The sequence below is a fragment of the Entelurus aequoreus genome, linkage group LG08 (assembly GCF_033978785.1).
Source record: "Entelurus aequoreus isolate RoL-2023_Sb linkage group LG08, RoL_Eaeq_v1.1, whole genome shotgun sequence".
In the NCBI taxonomy this organism is placed as follows: Eukaryota; Metazoa; Chordata; class Actinopteri; order Syngnathiformes; family Syngnathidae; genus Entelurus; species Entelurus aequoreus.
Genome location: NC_084738.1, coordinates 16,891,649 through 16,909,418, shown reverse-complemented (window position 1 = coordinate 16,909,418; position 17,770 = coordinate 16,891,649). Strand labels below are relative to the sequence as shown.

Below are 17,770 nucleotides of genomic sequence, written 5' to 3'. Positions count from 1 at the left end.
ATTTTATAAGGTTTAACCCAACCGAGAATCCCAGCATGAAAAAAACAACTTACTTAAAGATGGCTTACAGTTCTTAAATACCATTGAGTTTGAGTGTAAAATCTATTGTTGCATTAAAAAGGTAAAAAAAAAGTAAGGGTTTGCGAGAGAATGTCCCAAAATTAACTACATATTTTGCTTCCACTCAATGCGTTCTGCTATTCTTTGTTTTGCCAATAAAAAGTCCAGAGTTTTCTCATGTCCTGCTGAGGATGTTCTCTTTCAAGGAATGTCTCACACAGGCGGCGTCTCAAGAACACTAACTAGTCTAAAATAAACACCAACAATCATAGTAAATCTGGACTGCAGAAGGATGATGTAGCTTCCAATTTCAAAATTAGGTGATGAAAACATTTTTCCTGCACAAAACTGTTCATTTTTAAAGATGTTTTTTTATTTATATTGCAAGTGCTCTACAAGAGTGATATTCAAATGATTCCTGTTTCCAAATGAATAAATAAAAAGTCACATCAAATACATTACATGTATACACAAGTCATGCCTTTTTACAAAAAAAACAAACGCAAAACTGCATGGCTAGTGTGCATGGGGCCATGCCTTGACAACATCTAGTGATTACTATTAACAAATAGGTTTGGCTGTACAATCATAATACATTACTATACAATCCTCAACCGAGTCACACATTTCTGATCCAACGCAATTTGATTGTAAATACATAAATATGGACAAAAACCAGACTTCCGCGTAAATACTTAATATAATCTGCTTGAGACCAAACAGAGGGGAAAAAACAAAAATAGCTAATAAAAGAAAGAAAGGGAAACAGCCTTTGGGTGTGCACAAATGTGAGGTAGAAGGGGCTAGGAATAAGAATCTAAATATAAACATAGCTTTGGTGTAATGTGCAAGTTTCACCTCTGCTTCTTTTGTTCCACTGCCACTTGGCATGGAGGTCTCTTTGGTTTCCATCCTGATCAGGACGGAAGAGCCAGACATCCTGTTGCAGACCTAAAAAATAAAAAGATAAAATGTTCCATTTTTAATTTTAAATCCATTTGCTGTCAGGAAGAGGAGACCGCTTACTCCATGTTGCTTTTCAGCTGATGCACCGTGCGCTTGTCCAGGTAGCGGCAGAAAAGAGTCAGCAGGTTGGAGGGCAAGAGGAGCGGCTCCACCAGAGAACACTGGGAAAGCTGTCCCGCCACCTGGAATATTGTGTCCGTCCTGAAAGTGGACAGAAAGATGCCGCCGTTATTAAAGACTCATGAATTTAACACCTTTAAGAGTGAATTGTACCATGTCTCAAAGTCGCCGATGCTGGGCTCCAGGGGAACGCCGGAAGACAACAACTTCTCTCCATGGGACAGCAGTGCATAAAGCAACGACAGGCCAAACTAAAATGTGGGGGTGTGGAGCATATCAAATATTTATACAGTATAAGCATTTCCTTAGAAAGCTAATACTTTTTTCAGCCTATACTGCAAAAGAAACAATATAAAAAACAAAAACTAGAACATTGCTTAGTACTGCATGACATCAGGGGTGTCCAAATTGCAGCCCATAGTTTAGTGTCCAGTGGCAAATTCTAAAAATTAAAGCAAAAAGTAGGGTGGAGGGGAAAAAAGGTGGAATGACACATGTCATGGCTTTGTATGATGCAATATGCCCCACTAGGTGTTATGACAAGTAACATTCCAGCTGTTTGTTTGGAAATTATATGCTTGTCGCTCAGCAACACATTGTTCATTAGAATCAGTGTTCACACAATAAAAAAAATCAAACAAGACCTTGTTCTGGCACGCTAGTGAGAGGCACTCATTGGTGGATGTTTCAGATGACGTCAGAACTCTGAGGATCCCTATTAGCTGACTGAAGGTCAAGCTGCCAATCACATTCCGAAGAGGTGGATAAAGCACTGGAAGTGTCTAAAAACAAACATATGTAAGAAATAATTTAAATTGTCCATTACAAGATAAAGCATCCCTTACCTCTTCTGTGTCTCTGCTCATCAGCGTGGGAAGATTGGAGGTCACGATCATCAGGATTTTAATGGCAGAGTCGTGCTTAAGAAACGGTATGAGACGGGCGAGAAGCTTTTTGCCCTTTGGGACAACCAGGAATGGTAGAAACTCTCCTCCTGAATCTCTACATCCAGATAAATTATGGAATTGAAAAATCACCTTTTGACCACATTTTTTCATGTCAGTAACTCACAGGGCGTCATGATGCTGCATCTCGGAGAAGATGTGCTCCACCTTCCTCTGGGTCTTCTCCATCAACCTTCTCTCTTCAGGCTCGGACATGACTGCTGTTTTTATCCGGTCTGTCTCTTCCACTTCTAACAGAACTATGAATAGCTATTGAAAAAAAAAAAAGAAATGTTCATAATGTTGGGCGAAGACTGCAATGATAGTTTTGTCTCCATCGCCGCTTGCGGCACCTTTTCAATCTTGCTAAGGACCTCTAATCGCTGTCGTCTAGTGTCTTTTTGATCCTGCATTATGAAAGTAGGTGTCAGTCATGCAGGGTTTTTATTTTATACCATGGCAATCACCTCAGGTGGACTCTGAGCTTTAATCGCATGAACGGCGCCGATGGCACGCCGAGGAGAGTAACACGTGGACACCGCCACTTGACCCAGGGAGCCTTCAATGTGCACCACTGCAAAAACACATTCATAGCAATTTTTTTTTTTAAAAGCACATTATCCAGGTCATTGACAAAGCAGGGTTCAATGTGGGCTTCCAAAAAGCTAAATGTGTGGCAGTGACATGCACTCTTCGTAGGCAAAGCACTTACACAAGAAATTGCTGAATTTCAGCATTCATCAATCAATATCATCAATCAAATACAAACCAGAGATGGAACGGCAGCGAGCTGAGCTTCACTCAATGTACAATCTTTCAGAAAATGTGTTCGGCGCATGCTCATTTGTTTCTCAGCATGTCGTTTTTTTTAATAAGGACCTGTTGCCATTACTGATGAGAAGCAGTCCGGAAAGTAAATTTAATTTATAATTTAATATTCAAATTTTTATTTCAAGAAGTCAATGGGAACAAATGGCATGCGACAAAAAGGCTTTTGCAGAAAGATTTTATACACTAACTTTCTACAGCGTGCATAATGATTTTAAGTGTGACATTTTGCTGATCAAATAGACTGCAAAGTTAAGTCATACAGAAACTTGAATAGTACTCAGTCACTTTTAATGCCTCACCAGCCATTAACCTCTCCGCACGTCACTGACGAGTGACACCCCTACAAGCTACACAACATAGCATCCCCAAAAAGAAGGCAGGAAAAGTAACCTGATGTGTATGCGTCGGTATGTTTTATGTAAGGTGTTGTCAGCTTGGGTGGCTCCCTCTTGCTCCTGATTCCCAGCTCCTCTTCAGCCAGCTTTGCTTCCACTCGCCGGTAGTACTCCTAAGATACATTCAGATGCAAATGACAGACACATGTGCAGGGCTTATGTTCCGAGAAACTCAGCAAATGGCAAGTAATAGATACACCCCCAAAAAAATTTCAGATACCACTTATGAATGATGACATTTGATGTGCGCATTACAATTATGAATACATAAGACAATCAGGAAGTACAGGAGAAAAAAAAAACATCCAATTGCTACAGTCAAACCTCACACTAAAAATAAGAGTATTTTTAACACCATAGCTTCTTTTTTGATAAATTTCCAACAAAATAAATATTCCTTTGTACTAGTCCTAGCATGCAGTGTAAAACAAGCTGAGAACACTAGTTAGCACTCAATTTAGCAGAGAAAACAAATGGGCAAGTTGTTCCCATGGAAAAAAGACATTTCTTTTAAGATATCCAAGAATATGAAAAGGATCAAATCCCGAACCGTGAATAGAAACAACTTGAATAGACAAAACTAAGATCTATACCTGATAGTAGTAATCCTCAAGGTATGGATTCTCACTTTGCAACTGGATCATCTGTAGCCGGATGATCCACTCCTTCTCCTTGGCTGTCATTAGACTACAGTAAGGATCCCAGCCCTCCATTTTTCTATGGAATGTTTCAATTTACAATAAATAAACATACAGTCATCATCATCATCATGCATTTCTATTTACCCACCTCTGGAATATACGTTGTTTTTGGCTGAGTAAACGTTTATGTTGCGGGTGGAGCTGAGTGACCGGACCAGGGTATCTGCAAGTAAGAGCATGTAAAAAAAAATACAACTAACATTTTGACATGTTAAATGCACAAAAGACAAAAATGCATTATATACAGTATATATACAGTGTATATATATACACACATATATATATACACACATATATATATACACATATATATATAAATATACATATATATACACATATATATATAAATATACATATATATACACATATATACATATATATACACATATACATACATATACATATATATATACATATACATATACATATACACATACATATACATACATATACATATATACACATACATATATATACACACATACATATATATATATACACACACATATATATATATATATACACACATATATATATACACACACATATATATATATACACACATACATATATATATACACATACATACACATACATATATATATACACATACATATATATATACACATACATATATATATATACACATATATATATATATATACACACATATATACACATATATATATATATATACACATACACATATATATATATATATATATATATATACACATATATATACACACACATATATACACATATATATATATATATATATATACACATATATATATATATATATATACACATATATATACACACACATATATACACATACACATATATATATATACATACACACATATATATATATATATATACACACATTATATATACACATATACACACATTATATATATATATATATATATATATATATATATATATATATATATATATATATAATTTCGACCTGCTCAGTGGCCTTGTGGTTAGAGTGAGACTGGAAGGTTGAGAGTTCAAACCCCGGCCGAGTCATACCAAAGACTATAAAAATGGGACCCATTGCCTCCCTGCTTGGCACTCAGAATCAACCGTTGGAATTGGGGGTTAAATCACCAAAATGATTCCCGAGCGCGGCCACCGCTGCTGCTCACTGCTCCCTTCACCTCCCAGGGGGTGAACATGGGGATGGGTCAAATGCAGAGGTTAATTTCACCACACCTAGTGTGTGACTATCCTTGGGACTTTAACTTTGACTTTTAACTTTATGCATACACAAATTATTGCTTCAAAAATACTTTGTGCTGCAATTACCTCTGCTTGCCATCACAGTTTAAGTTCAAATACAGTACTACCAAAAAGTAAAACATTTGGGATGACAGTTATTTAAAAATTGTCATTAAAAAAAAAAAAAGCGAAAAAATTTTACCAAATTTTAGGAACCAATGAGGTACACTAAGAAGCTGATGATAGTACAGCTAGTTAAGTTTGCTTTTTTTCCAGTACCATAAATATTCAGTATTTATTCCATATTTGTCATCATCACACACCTGACGTGTTGCACGGGATTAACTGAGGGACTGTAGAAAGGGGACGGCCTTGGCGAGTTGGCCCCGAAGCGGAGTTGCATCACTTTGGGAGGGAGCGGGCGCGGGGTAGAGGGGCACGGACGGTTTGCAGGATACATAAATCCTCCTGTCTGATAACAAGAATTAGGACAAAGCGCCACAATATTCTATAAGAGTAACCTTGGATCTGAGGAGACACCTCGTTGTAGTGCTGCCTCTGACGTAAAAAGGGGGATCCTGGTATCATGGGTGCACGCATCTGGGAAGAAACTTGTCAAAATTGGAATATTGAAACTAATAAATGTCAAGCTGGTCATTCTGGTGCATATATTATGCTTTGGTATAAAAAGGAACTATTCACCTGTGATAGGTCTCTCGGGTCAAACTGCCGCCTACAGTAGGGGCCCCTTGGTTCTCCCCCCCTCCTACCCCTGAAGGAGGCTGCAGGATCCAGGAAGTTGGAGGTCTGGTGCTGCCCTCTGCCTCTGTGACCCTCAATTACACACACTATCGCACTGTCCTGAGGGCCACAACCACATTTTATTTTAAATTGTATTCAGGCAAGTCTTTGTCACATGTTATAAGACAGTAGAGATGTGACATTAGCGCATGAATCCAATCTTTTAAACTGTTCCTCCAAGTGAATGAGGAGAACTGATGGAGAAGTTGCAAGCTGTTTTTAATGCACATGCAGACACGTCAGCATTTGTCTACCCGACTGGAGACTGGACAGGAAAATGAGTCAGTCAAAGAAAACAGCATTTAGATTTACTTTTTTGGCTCATCTCTCTGATGTGGATATAAGCACGTGAACCTTAAAAACACAATTTCGGGGCAACAAAAATAACGTTATTCTCAATTCAAACAGATTTTCGCAATATATATTTTGGTATACAAATTATGATGGCCCAAAAATAAAAATGTATTCTACTTTTTTTTCTTTCTGTATTGTTAAAATTCTCTAGTGCTAGTTTTTTTAGGTGAGGGAAAATTCAAAATAGTCATGGGAATAGGACATCGCTTTATGGAATCTTAATGAAAACAAAAATAAAATTTGTCAATTCAGTCACCAATAAAGTACTGTAATATTGGTGTAAAAATATTCTGATCTACATTAGCTTACAACTGCTCCCAGTGATTGTTTCCTTGATTAAAAAGAAATAACGAGGATAACGTTCCAGTCTTTTGAAAAGAACAGTTCAAGATCTGTCTCCCTTCAAAGAGCCCTAAATCCCAAATCTCCAGCCATCTTCACCTGAAGTATTGATCCAGAGATTCTTCGGGTCTTCCTGTAAGACGGTAACATCCACTGCAGGGAACATTATTTTGACAATCTCCAAAAAATGTGCAAGAGAAAACATAACTAAAAATACAAAATCACTTACATCCTCATCAAAGGAATGGTGGTACATGACGTTCCCACAGTCCACTATGGCGCTATCAAGACTCTGCAATTAAAAAGCAGGAGGCTTTTAATTCAGCACAACAATTCAGTTTGACACAATCTACCTTGAGGCTCGGCCGTCCTTCCACTATCCTCATCACGGCAGGGTCTTCAAAAATGGGACCCCTGCCAAGCCCCCTCCTCGGCCCTCTACCTCGCTGCCCTGTGGGTGGCCGGGGCATGAACTTGAGCCCCGGTCTGGGAGGGGAAGGCAAGCTGTGAGGAGATGGAGGTCCTAAGAATGGAGGTTTCGGGGACAGAGGCGTTGAGTCTGGCTGCGTCGAGTCTGGCGGCGTCGAGTCTGGCGGCGTCGAGTCTGGCGGCGTCGAGTCTGGCGGCGTCGAGTCTGGCGGCGGTGGTGGTGGGGTGGTTGGCCGACGCGGTGACTTGCCAAACTGTAGGAGGGTGTCGTTGGGATCGCCTAAGGCAATCTGGGAGTCTACTTCTAACACAAACAAAAGGAGGCAGCAGATTACGACAAAAAAACACCAACCTTCAAGTCTTTACTTTAACATAATACATTTGATGGTATATGTTGCATTCACCTGACGTCCGTCAAGTGAATGCAATTAACTACTGTATGTGAGGCTCGAAATGGTGGGCCAGCAAGAGTCTATCATAGCGTTCTGGGCAGCATTTTGACTTTCTCGAAGAAAAATGCCCTATCCTTGCATTGTTTTAGGCTGTTGGAACCATTCAAATTGCGAAAAGGATGACTCTGCTTTCAGCACATAAAGTTGAGATATATAGTTATATTTTGATAAAGACGGGGGAAAACACGCACCCATAAACGACACGTGCAATAACAAGGCAACAAACACGGCTGTCGACACAACGTTAATCATAAAATACAATCTTACCCAAGCAAAAACAATGCTTGATTTATCTGGAAGAATCTTGATAACAATTTCCTTGACCTAGTCACACAAAGAAGCTGTAGACGTCTATGCTTTTCCAAGTTTATCGTTTAGTCGTGTAGAATAATATCTGAAACACCGGATAGTTCGACATGTCTGGTAACACAACAGACAGATAATCTTTGAGATTACTGGACAAATATTTTTTATAATAAGTAAAAGGGATAGATTCCACTGCATAGTTGGATTTTTTGCTCGCATCTGCTTTTTTTGGTAAGATGTAGGCCCTTTTGCGTACTCAAATAGTTTGCACAGCTTGTTGCACAGTAGCCATATTGGTTTGGTGGCCCACCACTTCGTTTACTTCCGTTCAAAAGTCACGTGACTGGATACAACCTATTCCAAGATAAATGCATATCTAAATCAGAAATTCCCAACCACTGTACTGTGGCAAATTGGTGTGCCATCAAGAGATCAGGTGTGTCAATGGATATTATCCAATTTTAGTCTGTGTGTTAGAGATTAACCAATGTTTTTTTTTTTCAGGTTTAAAAAAAAATAGAATAAAAAAATAAAATGTATTAGGAGTAGTCAAGGAGGCTGATATTTGGAGCAGATATTCAATTGCAGTAAAAGTAAACATGAATAGTACATGCCAGTAAACAGCTGGACAAGGCTTTAAATGTTTTTTTAGAAAGCGTCAGACCAGTAGCGACAATGTTTTATGCGGCCCTAATGATAATTTAGAAACAAAAACATCAGGAGATTTTTAAAACATCTTTTTCACTGCTGCGGTGAAAAAATTTAACTTTTCTCAAGCAGGTCAAAAGGTCTGGTTCATGAGCAGTGATTATTTCCATCTACTTACTATACTCTGGTATCATATGGATATTGTATCTAAAAAATAAAAAAAAAAGGCCGATACGATGCATGTCAAAATGCCAAATATTGGCGCCAATAATCGGTCGATCTCTAGCGTGCATAACTGGTGATGGACATTCATTTTTAGTCTATAAAGCACCTGTAAGTATGAAAAGCACTTTCTAATTAAAGTTTAATTGTAACTAGGGGCCTTTAATATTTGTATTTTCTATATTATTAATGTCGTTGATTTAAAAACAAAAGCTTTTTGTATTCATTTATTCTTGTCAATATTTTTTTTTTTCCTTTCTCCTTTTTTGAATTGAATTATATTTCTACAATATGTTGCAGACCAACTAAAATAAATAAATAAATAAAAACACATTACACTTTGGACACCATTGCCTTAATTGGTCTGAATTTATTGATAAATAACGCACCTGCACACTTTTCATGAGATTGTAGTGGCTTCTGCGGTGTTCTTTGCCACCGTTTGCTAGGGTGGGGGCAGCATGTTCAGCGACAGGAACAGACTTAAGGTAGGGCTGGGCGATATGGCCTTTTATTAATATCTTGATATTTTTAGGCCATGTCACGATACACGATATATACCTGTATATCTCTATATCTTGCATTAGCCTTGAAATAACACTTGATGCATATAATCACCAGTATGATGATTCTGTGTGTCTACTTTAAAACATTCTTGTTCATACTGCATTAATACATGCTATTTTTTAACTTTTATGCAGAGAGGGAAATCACAACTAAGTCAATTTACCAAAACTGTATTTATTAAACAGTTAAGCAGTGGCACAAACATTCATGTAAATTCAAAACAAAGTGCAAGATTGCCAGACATTTTAAAACAAGCTATTAGTGCACTTTTGTGCATGAGGTCACTAAAATTACATATCAAAACACTAAATTAAAGTGCACTTTTTGTACAGAAGGCCACTACAATATTTTAAAACAAATAAAGTGCACGATGTCACACAAGATATTTCAATAACTGTCAAAGAAAAATTACGCCGCATAATAGGAAATCAAATAGTGTATGTCCTTCGCTATGTGGTAGGTTACTGTGGACGTTATCTCCTGTTGACTATTTTTTTCATACGGTGTTGAGCTGGAAATGGAAGACACCAGGCTCAATTGAGTCAGTGCTGGTTGCTTGGCGTTTTGTTGGTGTGGCACCAGCCGGAGACATGCGGAGTTTCAAGCACTCTTCATTCTTTAGCGGGTGACTTTTCAAATGATGGTACAACTTAGTAGTGCTGCTACTTTTTGTAGCAACGCTTTTGCAGCATACTTTACATATTACGGTTGTCTGTTCAACATCTTCCCGCTTGAAGCCAAACCACCGCCAGACGATTAATTATTCTTCCTTTATTTGTTACCAGATTTGCACCTTCTCTCTCTCGTATTACCACTCGCACCACCTGCCACAGCTAACGTTACCCATGCCGCTACCTCTCTGCTCGGCGAGGGCGTATGACGTTGCACGCGCGACAGTATGTGACGTAACATGGTGCCCTTGTTTAATCTCTCTGTGAGAAGGCGAGACAAGCCTGTAATGTCCGCAGCTAAAAGCAACTGCGTGAGAACGTATACTCAAATATTCACGAACGTCATTTTCTACATCACACAGAGACAAACCTGTGATATATCGATGCTGACAGTCGACCTCCATAATGTCCAATCCCTCTCACACCATGCACCGCACAGTGGAGGCCCCGATTAGCTCTTTCAGCATTGGACCGTTATTTCCACAGTGCAAGAAGGAGCGCTACTGCATGTCCTTTCTCCCCACAGCCATAAGACTTTACAACAAACTTAATGTGCTCACTGTGATCTTTTTTTTTCTCTCCTAATTGTGCAAAACACGTTAAGATAGTGTTTTGTTTTGGGGATGGCGTGACGCAGTTGGGAGAGTGGCCGTGCCAGCAACCTGAGGGTTCCTGGTTCAATCCCCACCTTCTACCAACCTTGTCACGTCCGTTGTGTCCTTGAGCAAAACACTTCGTCCTTGCTCCTGATGGGTCGTGGTTAGGGCCTTGCATGGCAGCTCCCGCCATCAGTGTGTGAATTGGTGAATGTGGAAATAGTATCAAAGCGCTTTGAGTACCTTGAAGGTAGAAAAGCGCTATACAAGTATAACTCATTTACATTTGTTTTATTTGATCTATACATAGTGCAATAGTAATAAATCCATATTGCGCACAAATTTTAAAGTTTTTCGTTATGTTTTACTTCTGTTACCATATGTAAAAACCTGCACTACAACCATATAATTCCATCATTGTGGGGGAGCTCAAAGTAAAGCCGCTGCTCCTTCACATCGAGAGGAGCCAGATGAGGTGGTTCGGGCATCTGGTCAGGATGCCACCCGAACGCCTCCCTAGGGAGGTGTTTAGGGCACGTCCGACCGGTAGGAGGCCACGGGGAAGACCCAGGACACGTTGGGAAGACTATGTCTCCCGGCTGGCCTGGGAACGCCTCGGGATCCCCCGGGAGGAGCTGGACGAAGTGGCTGGGGAGAGGGAAGTCTGGGTTTCCCTGCTTAGGCTGCTGCCCCCGCGACCCCACCTCGGATAAGCGGAAGAAGATGGATGGATGGATGGATGTGGGATGAATAAGTCTTTTTGTTCATCAAGCTATGCCAGAGACCCATAATGACAGGGAGAACAAAAATGGTATTCCACTCAGTGGCAGGAGGTACATAATTATTTTGCTTATCCACCTGCTGCCATTCTTGCATTGAGATTTTTCTTAAATAAAATTATTATGTGCCGAAGTACAGAAAAGCCTTTGACCACTACATATACTATATTGCCAGAAGTATTTGGCCACCTGCCTTGACTCACATATGAACTTGAAGTGCCATCCCATTCCTAACCCATAGGGTTTAATATGATGTCAGTCCACCTTTTGCAACTATTACAGCTTCAACTCTTTTGGGAAAGCTATCCACAAGGTTGCGGAGTGTGTTAATAGGAATTTGACCATTCTTTCAAAAGCGCATTGGTGAGGTCACACTGATGTTGGTTGAGAAGGCCTGGCTCTCAGTCTCTGCTGTAATTCATCCCAAAGGTGTTCTATCGGGTTCAGGTCAGGACTCTGTGCAGGCCAGTCAGGTTCATCCACACCAGACTGTCATGTCTTTATGGACCTTGCTTTATGCACTGGTGCACAGTCATGTTGGAATAGGCCCGCTCCAAACTGTTCCCACAAGGTTGGGAGAATGGAATTGTCCAAAATGTCTTGGTACCCTGGAGCATTTAAAGTTCCCTTCACTGTAACTAAGGGGCCAAGCCCAACTCCTGAAAAACAACCCCACACCATAATTCCTCCTCCACCAAATTTCACACTCGGCACAATGCAGTCCGAAATTGTACCGTTCTCCTGGCAACCTCCAAACCCAGACTCGTCCATCAGATTGCCAGATGGAAAAGTGTGATTCATCACTCCAGAGAACGTGTCTCCACTGCTCTAGAGTCCAGTCGCGACGTGCTTTATACCACTGCATCCGACACTTTGCAGTTGGTGATGTATGGCTTAGATGCAGCTGCTCGGCCATGGAAACCCATTCCATGAAGCTCTCTGCGTACTGTACGTGGGCTAATTGGAAGGTCACATGAAGTTTGGAGCTCTGTAGCAACTGACATTGCAGAAAGTCAGCAACCTCTTTGCACTATGCGCTTCAGCATCCGCTGACCCCTCTCTGTCAGTTTACGTGGCCTACCACTTTGTGGCTGAGATGCTGTTGTTCCCAAAGTCTTCTATTTTCTTATAATAAAATGCGACAGTTGACATTGGAATATTTAGGAGCAAGAAAATTTCACGACTGGATTTGTTGCACAGGTGGCATCCTATGACAGTTCCACAGTTCACTGAGCTCCTGAGAGCGGCCCATTCTTTCACAAATGTTTGTAGAAACAGTCTCCATGCCTAAGGCCATGTCTACACTAAGTCGTTTAACCCCTTAAACGAATAATTATTTAGCCTAAGCCCCGTTTCAGCCACACTAAACCAGCGTTTAAGGTACCCCTCCTCGGATACATTTTTACACGGGCAAGTCAGCCGTGTAATTCTTGAATCTCGGGCACTTAGCTTTGTATGGACTCATTGATAGTTTACAAAGAGTTCGGAGAGGAAGTGACGCCAGAAAGACAGCGCCCACACAGGAAGTGACATCAGAAAGAATGCGCCACAGCCAGCTTCATAATAAAGCGGTTTTGTAACTCGGAGCTAACAACTGGAAATATGAAGGAGAGTCATCTAGACATGCCCGTGTTTCTCCTTCTACATGTACAGACGCTTGTGGAAATCACATGAATACCTTAAGAGAAAGCGATTGCAGCTATTTTGGATACGTCACTTCTCAGACAGCAAGAGAACTTTCGAATGTCCGGCCGGGTCAACCGTGTTTCTATACTTAGCGAAAAACTTTGTCCATTTGTCGAAGGAGAGACAACAAGAATGCTAGCTCCCGTGGATGTGACAAAAAAGGTAGCGTGTGCTTTGTATTACCTGGCCGTCGAGGAAAACGGCGAATGCATTTGGACTGGCAAAGCAGACTATCAGTTATTGTCCGCCATGTATGTCGTGGACTCGACGTCTAAGTCCATAGTATATAAAGTCACCAAAAACAAATTGACAATGAAGGTGAAGACAAAACAGTGAGCAGTGTCCTGACCAGATATCTAGATCCTAGTTTGATTGATGTAAAGTGTTCTTTATCACATTATTTACTCCGTGTTTTTCAACCACTGTGCCGCGATACAGTCTGGTGTGCCTTGGGAGATTATCTAATTTCACCTATTTGGGTTAAAAATATTTTTGGCAAACCAGTAATTAGTGTTGTTGCAAATTGTGTTGCTGTTGGGTGTCGGTGCTCTCTAGAGCTTGGCAGAGTAACCATGTAATACTCTTCCATATCAGTAGGTGGCAGCGGGGTAGATAATTGCTTTGTAGATGTCAGAAAGAGCGGGAGGCAGTGTGCAGGTAAAAAGGTGTCTAATGCTTAAACCAAAAATAAACAAAAGGTGAGTGCCCCTAAGAAAAGGCATTGAAGCTTAGGGAAGGCCGTGCAGAACGAAACTAAAACTGAACTGGCTACAAAGTAAACAAAAACAGAATGCTGGACGACAGCAAAGACTTACTGTGGAGCAAAGACGGCGTCCACAATGTACATCCGAACATGACAATCAACAATGTCCCCACAATGAAGGATAAAAACAACTCAAATATTCTTGATTGCTAAAACAAAGTAGATGTGGGAAATATCGCTCAATGGAAGACATGAAACTGCTACAGGAAAATACCAAAAGAGAAAAAGCCACCAAAATAGGAGTGCAAGACAAGAACTAAAACACTACACACAGGAAAGCCGCAAAAAACTCAAAATAAGTCACGGAGTGATGAGACAGGTCGTGACAGTACAAGAGCTATATTGATGCATGGTTGGTTATGGTTTAAAGTCATATCCAACAATTGCGACAACTTTTTACTGTCAACTGAGTTTCGTTTTTTAATGATTTCTGCTGGTGGTGTGCATCCGAAAAAATGTGCTGTGACTCAAAAAAGGTTGAAAAACACTGGTTTACGTGTCTAATAAAGATTTTATTAATTTATGATGGCTCAGGTAGGGCTGGGCGATATATTGAATATACTCGATATATCGTGGGTTTGTCTCTGCGCGATATAGAAAATGACTATATCGTGATATTCAAGTATACGTTCTCACACAGTTGCTTTTAGCTGCGGGCATTCCACTGCGGGAGTTTCCCCACTCTTTCCTGTCTCTCCTTTTCACAGACACATAAAACAAGCGCACCTTCTTACATACGTCACATACTGTACGCTCTCGGTAAAGTTAGCTGTGATGCTAGCGGAGTGGTGCGAGTGGTAATACGAGAGAGAGAAGGTGCGAATCTGGTAACAAATGAAGGAAGAATTAATTCCCAAGAAAAGCAGCACAGTGTCCATCGTCTGGCGGTGGTTTGGCTTCAAGCGGGAAGATGTTGAACAAACAGTAATATGTCAAGTAAAAGCGGTGCTACAAAAAGAAGCAGCACTGCTAATGTGTAGCATCATTTGAAAAGTCACCCGCTAGAGAATGAAGAGTGCTTGAAACTCCGCATGCCAAAATCTCTGCCGGTGCCACACCAACAAAATGCCCAAGCAACCATTTCCACATCAACACCGTATGAAAAAAATAGTCAGCAACAGAAGGAGATGACGTCCGCATTAACCTACCACATAGCGAAGGACATACACTATTTGATTTCCTATTATGCAGCTCATTTTTATTTGACAGTTATTGAAATATCTTGTGTGACATCATGCACAAAAGTGCACTTTGTTTTAAACTATAGTAGTGGCGTTCTGTACAAAGAGTACACTTTAATTTAGTGTTGTTTTGATATGTCATCTTAGTGACATCATGCACAAAAGTGCACTGATAGCTTGTTTTAAAAATGTCTGACAATCTTGCACTTTCTGTTTTGAAATTACATGAATGTTTGTGCCACTGCTTAATAAATACAGTTTTGATAAATTGACTTAGTTGTGAATTCCCTCTCTGCATGAAAGTTTGAAATGAGCATACATTAATGTAGTATGAACAAGAATGTTTTAATGTAGACACGCAGAATCATCATACTGCTGTGATTATATGCATCAAGTGTTCATTCAAGGCTAAGGCAAAATATCGAAATATATATCGTGTATCGTGATATGGCCTAACAATATCGAGATATTAATAAAAGGCCATATCGCCCAGCCCTAGGCTCAGGCGTGATTCACTACAATAGGGCCCCACAGCACATTGGATTCCAGTTAATTGAAATACCACAACACTGGATATTTCAGATAAGTCACATTTAAGAACTTGCACACAAAGCAACACTGGAGATGACTATGACTTGTGCATTTTCCGCGCATGAGTACTAGGTCGGTTGCGCCGGGGACCAAGTGGCGGGGGTCTTAAACGGTGGCATTGTTGTGTGTGGACACTTTTAGGTTAGGTGTGATTTACCCTGGATAACCTTATCAGGCTTAGTGTAAACGGAGCCTAAGTGCTTGATTTTATACACCAGTGGCCGGGCCAAGTGATTAGGACACCTGATTCTGATCATTTGGATGGTTGGCCAAATACTTTTGTCAATATAGTGTATGAGGGTTGGGATTAAACATTTGTGTATTTATTTATTTAATTATAAACGCCACGTAATTACCCATGCCGAATGTCTCCTCGTTGTGGACGTTGATCTCCTCATCCTCCTCCGCCATGGCCTGCAAAAGCCCGCAGTCCATGTTGTTCTCGGCCTCATCTTCACTCCAATCATCTCCATTTTCAGGCCACGCAGGCTGCTGCTTGGACTCTTCTGCTACTTTTTCGGCCACCTGGTTGGTATGATGATATTTTACATTTTAAATTACAACATCATGTGGAAATACGCCAGGAAATTGGTACTTTTTCTGGAGAGACTCTCAACTTGAATTTCAGTTCACGATTGTAAAATAACCGGAAGTAGCTAACATTTGACGAATTTCGCTACATCCATCCATCAATTTTCTCCATTTAAAAAAAATGTTAACTTACTTGCTGTTGCTCTGAATCACTCATTGTGTATTCCCTTAGTTTAGAGCGCACAGGCCACTGTGACTTTTGTCCGTGTTATCTATCTGTTATCAGACTGTTACAGACTCTCATTACTGTTTAATTGACTTCACCTGTCCTGCGTGCGTGATGCTACGTGCTTACGTCATCACGCCTCGGGCACGTACATCGATTTTTCTGTTTTAATTTGTATTATTTTGTTGTAGTTTTCTCAGTGCCTATCTATGTAAAGTGTACAAAAGTAATCTTTTTGCACCACTTTTGTCTAAAAATCTCAAATGTATTCAGTGCATATTTTCCCTTGAATTTTAATAGGCAAATACCGACATCTAGTGGTCAATTGGCATTACGTTCTACCTCCACCGGCCAAATCAGAATCAGAATCAGAATAGTTTTTATTGCCATTGTTTGAGAACGGGTTCACGGTCAGCAGCGTAGAGATGTCCCCATCCGATGGACAGGCTAGCGGTCTACCCCAGGTTGGGAGCAGAGTAGAAAAGAAAAGAAAAGAAACGGCAGATCAACTGGTCTAAAAAGGGAGTCTATTTAAAGGCTAGAGTATACAAATGAGTTTTAAGATGACACTTAAATGCTTCTACTGAGGTAGCATCTCTAACTTTTACCGAGAGGGCATAGAAAGGAATTCAAAGGAGCTACTGTTAGGAGTTATTGTTCATGTGCCTGATGGCCGAGGGGAAAAAACTGTTCAGGTGGCGGGAGGTGTGGGTCTGGATGGACCGTAGTCTCCTGCCTGAGGGGTTAGGGGAGAATAGTTTGTGTCCAGGGTGAGAAGAGTCAGCTGTGATCCGACCCACACGCCTCCTGGTCCTGGAGGAGAACATGTCCTGGAGGGATGGGAGCTTGCAGCCAATCACCTTCTCAGCAGCACGTACGATGCGCTGCAGACAGTCTAGGCTTATCCTGGACTGTGGCGCCGGGGAACCACACGGTGATGGAGGATGTGAGGATGGACTCGATGATGGCTGAGTAAAACTGCGCCAGCATCTCGGTCGGCACCTTGAGTTTCCTCAGTTGCCGCAGGAAGTACATCCTCTGCTGGGCCTTCTTGATGAGGGAGCTGATGGTCGGCTCCCACTTGAGGTCCTGGGTGATGGTGGTGCCCAATAAACGGAAAGAGTCCACAATGGAGACGGGGGTGGGAGAGTCAATCAGGGTGAGGGGGGATGGTGGGGCTGTGACTTTCCTGAAGTCCATGATCATCTCCACTGTTTTCTGGGCCTTCAGCTCCAGGTTGTTGAGGCTGCACCAAGACGCCAGCCGGTCCACCTCTCTCCTGTAGGCGGTCTCATATCATAATTTAGTCACCAGATTGGAGATTTTTGTGATTTTAAAAATATAATAAAATGTGGCATTAAAACAAAAACACAAA

The 17,770-nt window shown here is 40.8% G+C and overlaps 1 protein-coding gene across 3 annotated transcripts; it reads right to left on the bottom strand.

The window, feature by feature from the left end:
* Window positions 1-411: 411 nt before the first annotated feature.
* Window positions 412-16,503, bottom strand: patl2 (PAT1 homolog 2). Of its 3 annotated transcripts, none has more exons than XM_062054866.1 (19): window positions 16,363-16,503; window positions 15,995-16,163; window positions 7,101-7,480; window positions 6,977-7,039; window positions 6,847-6,900; window positions 5,953-6,111; window positions 5,791-5,850; window positions 5,574-5,722; window positions 4,106-4,180; window positions 3,910-4,033; window positions 3,312-3,429; window positions 2,558-2,664; window positions 2,444-2,497; window positions 2,218-2,360; window positions 1,992-2,148; window positions 1,791-1,928; window positions 1,300-1,397; window positions 1,087-1,227; window positions 412-1,011 (listed from the first exon to the last, which is right to left on the bottom strand). In XM_062054866.1, the coding sequence occupies exons 1-19, from the start codon at window positions 16,384-16,386 to the stop codon at window positions 978-980; spliced, it is 2,247 nt and encodes a 748-aa protein (XP_061910850.1). In that variant the 5' UTR covers window positions 16,387-16,503; the 3' UTR covers window positions 412-977. The 3 variants fall into 3 exon arrangements, with proteins under 3 accessions (XP_061910850.1, XP_061910851.1, XP_061910852.1); XM_062054867.1 differs by having other exon boundaries at window positions 7,101-7,477; XM_062054868.1 differs by lacking the exon at window positions 6,847-6,900.
* Window positions 16,504-17,770: the final 1,267 nt, after the last annotated feature.